The sequence below is a fragment of the Acanthochromis polyacanthus genome, chromosome 5, assembly GCF_021347895.1.
Source record: "Acanthochromis polyacanthus isolate Apoly-LR-REF ecotype Palm Island chromosome 5, KAUST_Apoly_ChrSc, whole genome shotgun sequence".
NCBI lineage: Eukaryota > Metazoa > Chordata > Actinopteri > Pomacentridae > Acanthochromis > Acanthochromis polyacanthus.
This window is the reverse complement of record NC_067117.1, coordinates 20,131,856-20,139,327: the sequence shown is the minus strand read 5'-3', so window position 1 is coordinate 20,139,327 and position 7,472 is coordinate 20,131,856. Positions and strand designations below refer to the sequence as shown.

At 41.1% G+C, this 7,472-nt stretch overlaps 1 protein-coding gene across 2 annotated transcripts; it reads left to right on the top strand.

The window, feature by feature from the left end:
* Positions 1–2,543: 2,543 nt before the first annotated feature.
* LOC110955348 (neuronal vesicle trafficking-associated protein 1) lies at positions 2,544–7,455 on the top strand. Of its 2 annotated transcripts, none has more exons than XM_022200299.2 (5): positions 2,544–2,808; positions 3,098–3,236; positions 3,490–3,606; positions 4,941–5,051; positions 6,108–7,455. In XM_022200299.2, exons 2-5 carry the CDS (start codon positions 3,108–3,110, stop codon positions 6,309–6,311), a joined length of 561 nt encoding a protein of 186 aa, XP_022055991.1. In that variant the 5' UTR covers positions 2,544–2,808; positions 3,098–3,107; the 3' UTR covers positions 6,312–7,455. The 2 variants fall into 2 exon arrangements, with proteins under 2 accessions (XP_022055991.1, XP_022056001.1); XM_022200309.2 differs by having other exon boundaries at positions 2,555–2,808; positions 6,111–7,455.
* Positions 7,456–7,472: the final 17 nt, after the last annotated feature.

The following is a 7,472-nucleotide window of genomic DNA, read 5'->3' as shown; positions in this document are numbered from 1 at the left end:
TTTTTGCTTCTTTTGAATAAAAACATAGAATGGTACAATATTTTACCATCTAGTTCAGAATTGTAATTATTATGATCACACAGTTCTCAGCAAAAATCCCCTCACTGTGGTCATCACAGTGTGCAGCATGTAGCTGTGAAACCAGTGAGCTGGTGTCTCCCTCTGGTGTTCATTCATGAGAAGACAACACCAGCGCGAAGCCTTGGAACACCTCTCATTAGTGGAGCTGCTACCAAAAGCTGAATAAATAAATAATAACAGCTGCCTCTAGCATATACGATCGTCACTTTTTATGCAACTTTATGCCTCTGACAGTCAAAGCTTTATATAAGAATCAGCTGATGAGATTCAACTTAAACCATGTATATATTGAGGTCAATCTCTGTAGAGAATCTTCCTGCAGAGGCTGAAGTTACTCCGCTGCTTGAGTATTAAAAACATATACAATACAGTTGCACTGCAATGGACCTATAATAGCTTTTTAAAGTGTAATGGCATCGCCATGTAAAATAATGAAATCTAAACGACACCGGAATAAAACTCGTTCTGATGATGATTTAAATTGTTGATGGAGACCAAATGAGAATTGAGTGGATGACCAGTACTCATGAATTTTGGAAATTCATTTTAACTGACTATCGCATTGCTAGTGATTACACTGAAATTAAAGGGTTTATCCGCAATCAGTGTAATGCTCATTTCCCTACAGTTCTGGTACTCTTTCACGTCTAAAGGAACAAGGTATGAACTGCTTGCCATCATGCTGTGTCACTGTACATTTACTTGCTCTCCACACTGTATTTGCTTTCAGGAAACACATGACTTCACCTCTCAGGTCCCAGAGGGGAAACATGATAGCTGATGACTTTGTACCATAGACTCATCAAATCCTCAGATACAAGCAGCGCTGCAAGGAGCCTCTGCAGCTGTCGTAGCCACGAGGCCAAGTTTTCTAAAGAGATGTGGTTTCTATCTCAATTTGCCATAAGATCATTGTCATTTTCTTCTCTGCTGCTTATTTTTCAATATGGATGAAGAGGCTGGACTAGATCATTTATGCATCTCCCCTAACCCCCTTTTATTCACACTGTAGCCTGGCAACAAGCTACTGGAAATTATGCAGGCACATGCTAGCTTTACTTCACCATTTCTTGGATTTAATGAAGAGATCCAGTGGAAGAAATCCAGTCAAAGTGTTATGCATTTTAGCAGTGATTATGTCTTGTGCTTTTTAACAGAAACAGACGATCGTTTGAGTGTAACTGGATTGTTTGTTTTTTGCTAAACGGATCATCTTTGGAGGTCTAGGCTTTATGGTGAGAGTCACATAAAGTGAATGAGGTGTGTTATTTTCCCTCATTTTTTAATAGGTTGTAGACCAAATCTGAAACTACAACGGAAATCAGTACATCTAGAGCATGAGAGAAATACTTAAAAACCTGCAATAACTAAATATGCAGCCAGCATTCGCATATTATCCTTTAAAGGTCCCACATTAAACCCCCTTTTCACAAATTAAAGTAGGTCTCGCATGTCCCCAGAGTGGTTATGTTAAGATTCAATTTAAAACAGAGCACAGATTGTTCACTGTACCAAATCTATAATACCTCTGGTTTTCACCATGCTTCCATCCGAGCTGTTTCAGTGTCTGGGGCTTTAAATCTGGATGAGCCACTGTGGCCTTTAAGGAAGAGGACTGCAGAACCTCCTCTTTATGCATCTTTTCTGCACAGTAGGTAGCAAAGGGGATCCCAGAGGAGGAGGAGCCAGCTGCTGGCGGTGGTTATCCCATTCTGACATCACAACAGGCTGCAAACCAGAGGGGGCTCATTCGGATGCACATTTCCTGGTCTATGGAGAAAGGACAGAAACGAAACGATGGCCTTTTCTTGTATTTGGTGGTTTTCAAGACGCACAGGGGACATATGTTTCCATTAAAAAACAACAATGATTTTTCATAATATGGTCCTTTAAGCTGATATAAGGAAACCTAGTCTGCTGCAGAGAGAAAAAAGGAAACAATGTGAGATCGAAGTGAATGTGAGAGAAACTGTGTGCAGCAAGACAAACAGCTGAAACTTGCCATACCTCTGAAAAAACCAGAGTGACTTTGGATTTAGGTGACAATCCTCTGGTACAGTCACAGAAAAACAATGTGACTAAACTGTCATCATGTTTTCATATTGATTTTTTTTGTATCATAAAATAGTAATACTCATCAATGCACACTAACATAATAGTTTTCAGACACTATGTTCCAATAATAATTTCCATATTTTTTTTAAACAAATACGTCAGTTATTTTGCTGTAAATCCATTCTGACAAAGATAATAAATGCAAAGATAAGTTGGATCTGTGCAATTTGCTGGAGACACTATCGTTACTGGCAGCAACCTGAAATGCCAGATATACATTTACCAATATTTTTGGCACAATTACGCATAAGCATAAACCCTCTCTTTTTCTTTACCCCCCCAGCCCGGATTCTCTCATCTTGGGCTACAATAACAGCATTTAGTTTCTTCTGATTGCTCCTCTAAATCTCAGCTGGTGTCGGGCTGCTGCCACTGATCGGAGTGTGTGTGAGGATGGATGTGATGAGGACGTTACATCACTTGCAGTGCAGCCAGACGCCAGCAGCAGCATCCAGCTCGGAGGTAACGCACAGACCCAGCTGGCCATATTGTGCAGCAGCTCCTCGCAAATCGGCTGCGTCACACCTATAAAACCACACAGCAGCTTCGCAACAATAAAAACCAACACATCAGGACAAGCACGCTGATTTAAAAGGCGACTCGGCTCAGCTGGTAAGTGTTTGGATGCGGTAAATCTTTTTTTCCCTCTCTCTCTTTCTGTCTTCACGGTGATGCATCAATCCCTTTATGTCGAAGCCTGTCCTCTCCTGCGCTTTTGTGGGCTTTTCTCGTGGCCCACAAAAGAGCCCCACATCGTTTTTTAAATTTCTGTTGTTGTTTTTATAGCTAAAAAAAAACCCCAATAAAAAACCCAAACATAATTTAACCCTTCTGATTCCTTGAATGATTATCGATAATGTGTTTCATTTAGCAGTAAGTAGCGCTTGTTTACCCCCCTCAGGTTGGGGAAAATGGTTAAACTGGGGAATAATTTCACCGAGAAAAACAACGGGAAGGTGGTTTCTGAAGACGGATTTGACACCATCCCTCTCATCACACCATTAGATGCCAGTCAGCTGCAGTTTCCTCCACCAGATAAGGTAAGATTTTCCATTTGATATTTCCCATTTAAAGTGAGGCGCCCCAGTGTGTTTAATAATGGATTTCCACCATTTCAATCAGTCCAGTTAAGGGAACTATATTATTGTTTGGGCAACCAGTGCCCATGATTACAACCAAATACTTCTACATTTAGAAAAATACAAATTGGGGATGTGTGAAGTCTCATTTTGTCATGAGGCTGTAACTGAAAGCTGATTGGATCTTGTGTGTATATGTGTGTCTTTCTACCAGGTGGTGGTGAAGACAAAGGCAGATTATGATGGGGAGAGCAAGAAGGGGAAGCTACGGTCTCCTAAGATTGCAGAGTTCTCAATAAGCATCATTGAAGGCGTATCTGAGCGACTCAAAGTAAGGATAATGCAGAGAGTTTCATACATCATCCCATTTCCAGTATCTCCCACACATGCTGAGAGACGTCTCCCTGAAGCTCAGGACATTTGTCACACCCGTCACAATGTTACCTCTCCATTTCCAAGTTGTGGCTTCTTCGCTCAGGCCTCCATCATGTCCTGTGTTGCCTGTCATCTTGTCAGGCTACACAGGAAGACATAATGCACAATGATTCACTTAACCCCGCCCTGAAACTCTCATTAATTCAGCTGCTGCCATGGCGATGGCCTCCAAATGACAGCATCTCCTCCACCTCCCTCAACGCCTCCCTGTTCGGCAGATGTGTTTCTCTGTTCACACCTATAGAACGGTTAAAATAAAGAAAGAACACAATCACAGTTGGGTGACAGAACTGCGTGTGTGAAAGACTTTCTTTTAGGATTCGTAAAACTCTTCGGCATTCTGCCTGCACACTTCACCGCTCAGGCAGAATCAACAGATGAAATTGTCTCTGCGAGGTGTGTCAAGCTTCCTTTATAGAGCTTTAATTCTGAAACATCTGAAAGGCAGAAGCTGTCTCAGGGAACACAGCTTGTATCGTCACATCGGTGCTTTGAAATGCTGCAGGCAGGCCTTTCATCGCAGATAGTCCCTTTCATAAGCTCCTGTTGCTTCGCCTTGTACATGGTGTACTGTTTGCTCTGCTATGTAACTACAGGATTCAACCAGACAGAAACAAAAGAGTAGAACTTAATTCAAGCTAATCCACACTGCTAGGTTTCATGGCACTTTGCTCTCTATCCAAGAAATCCTCAGGATCCTTGTTTATTCTGACTGTTGCATCATTAGAATCACGCAATTTAGAACTATTTCTCTGACATTTCTTCGTATTTCTACCCAAGCAGGCAACACATCAGCATAATCATCTATAGTGACTCTAAAAACAGCTCAAGCACACCTTTGGGACTTAACATCTCAGGCAATAATGAGGCGATTTCTCCCACACCTCGTCTTTTCCCTCTCCCACTGTCCAGAAACACCAGTAGCTGTTACATAACTCCCCTGAGGGGTAGGAGCTGGGCTGTACAGATGGTCACACAAGCCGATTGCTTGCCGAGTTACTATTGTGCAGAAAATCCTCAAGCCCTGACTCTGTTACTGCTATATGCACATGCATGTATTTGCACATATTTTATGCCGTTTAACCTTAAAGAGATAATAAACAAATAAAAACCTGTTGTTGTACACTAGTCATTTCCTTTCATGAAGACACAGTCTCTTTGCAGAGTCTTTTAACTGAGCTGTCTCCTACGTCTTGTGCTGCTGATGATGTTGTTACGCGTCTCCTTTAGGTGACCTTGCTGGTGATCTGTGCCCTGGCTTTCCTGATGTGTGTGGTGTTCCTGGTCGTCTACAAGGTCTACCAGTATGAGCAGCCGTGTCCTGACAGCTTCGTTTACACGGTAAACACTTCCGAGCATTCTATGTGTGTGACTCCACCTGATGGTAACACATGCACAACATTAGAGTGTCACTATTTTGTTATCATTTCATGTTAAAATTGCTCATTTTATCTGGTCAGAAAGCATTTTTTTCCAGCATTGCTTTGAGAAGTGCAGTTTAAACGGGATTAATTATGCAATAGGTGTGCTGATACTATAACCAGTTATAATGGTATTTCTATTACGATGTGCTGCAATGAAGCAAAAAAATTACAGGACTGATATTTTTGGGATTTTACCAAGACTCCTTTTCACAATCAAAAGAAATGTGAGTGAGATTTATTTTCCCTCAGATCTGCCTATTAATTATGACATTCAGATGATTGTTCTTTGCAGATCTGACCTTTAGTAGAATGATTTTCTATTGTGAAGGCGTCTTTTTTAATTATATCTCTACTCCTGCGAAATTAGCAGTGTGTCTATGTAGCGAGAATGTGCAACTTTTAAGAGAGAGAAAAACTTCCTACTACAGAAGAAAAGTTGAATTAACAAGTAATCAAACACACCACTGCCCAATTCAATATATCAACGGGCTTTGCTGATTCAGCCTTACTGGTCTGATATGACCACTAGCTTATGGTGGCTAATTAACTTAATGCAACAGGCGATACTGCGTGTGCTGACTTTGACTGTTTTCACTGTTCAGTAGTGTAGCAGTTTGCATTATCCTGTAGTTGTCACTTGTAGCTGCTGCGGCTGCTGTCTTACTAAACCTGGGTGCTTTGGTTCAGGTTATTGGGTGCTGCCTCTTTTATTAACCACCCCAGGGTATTTGCATAGATGCCTGTATGAATTAGTTCATCAGATTTAGCTTTTGTTTGTTTGGTCTGTTTTTGATGTAAACTGTGGTATTCTGCTCTTGTGCTTAACTGCACAGCTCCATTTAGTTTCTGTCATTCAGTCCTGTGCTTCATTCAACTGTAAAACAATTTGTTTTGTAGTTTCTTTTGTACTTGCGCATTGTGCTGACTAGATGATTTATCATCTTCTGGTATGTTTAATTATTTCTTCCTGAAGCAGCAAGGCCGCTGCATGCCGATTGGGCCATATGGCAACTACCCCACTCAGGGGCCTGGGGGCCGCGGACGCCTCTTCACCCTCATCAACCACTACAACATAGCCAAGCAGACCATCACTCGGTCAGTATCACCATGGATGACCATCATGTCTGAGGAGAAGGTCACTCAGCAGGAGACGGAGACTGCCCAGAAACTGGCTTAACCAACCTGGGGTCAGGAGGTGGCCTCCCCCTGCTGCAGAAAAATAAATAATATGGTTGTGCCATTCAAGCAAACCTCAGATATCAGCTTCTCTTGCCTGAGGTGCTCTGCTGCCTTGATGTAGTTTGATCAGCGGATTTGTACTGTAGCTGGAAATCTGTGGAAATTTTGAACATGTTTTAAGCAAAGCGAGGCTAACAGTGGGGGGATTCATGGTTTGTTTGAATAGCATATGTTGTTATTTATTTACATTTTAAAACAGAGTGGCAAATGTGTAGAAAAAGCCCCAGAAACACAAACACTGACACACACTCACTGTCTTTGTACATACACATATGTAACACAACTCACTTTAGTACTCTGATTGTGAGATGACTGTGAATCATTTCGTGTCTGCGTCGCTTGTTTTTAACGCACATGCACGGACGACTAATAACAACACTTTGCTTTGAATCTCTTTCTTTCCAAATCTGTCAGAGCATGTCAGACCTCTTGAGGTATGGCAAATGGTAAATGTCTCTTAAATCGACGAAGGTTGCAGCATATTTGCCACCGAGGTTATCTGTATGAAAATATTTTACTGTCATGATATTGTGAAAAGCTGAGGCTTGACCTGGAGAAAACGTACCAGCGGAAAAAGAATATTTTGATTGTGTTGTGTTGAGTTAGCCCATACTGCTCTCTGCATATAGTGCTGTTAAAGAGTTTTCAGTATTTGATCCATCAAGTCTTTTTAACAGACATTAATGATTGTTTCCATTCATTTGAACTTTTTGTGAACACCATGTGCTTTTCTTTGCAGGCTCCATTAGAGTTATTTAATAGTTACTTTTGATAGCATAACTTTTATGCTACTGTATTGAATGTTTTTGCATTGCTAGTGAAGACACTGTATTGTGCAATGCTTTGCATTGATGAACATCACCATAGATGGCTGTTGGAAGCCATCACAGATACTAGAGTTAGGTTAATATAGTGGAACAATCTGACAGTAGTTGCTTGTCCTGTTGCTTTTTCTGTATCGTCATTTAACTTAAACTGTCACAAATTATGTACCTTTTTCAAAAATGTAATGGTTACCATTGAAGTGCATTTGCTACATAAAAATGTTCAATGAAAAACTGAAATAAAGTGCCCACATTTCACACCACCGTCTCTGTGG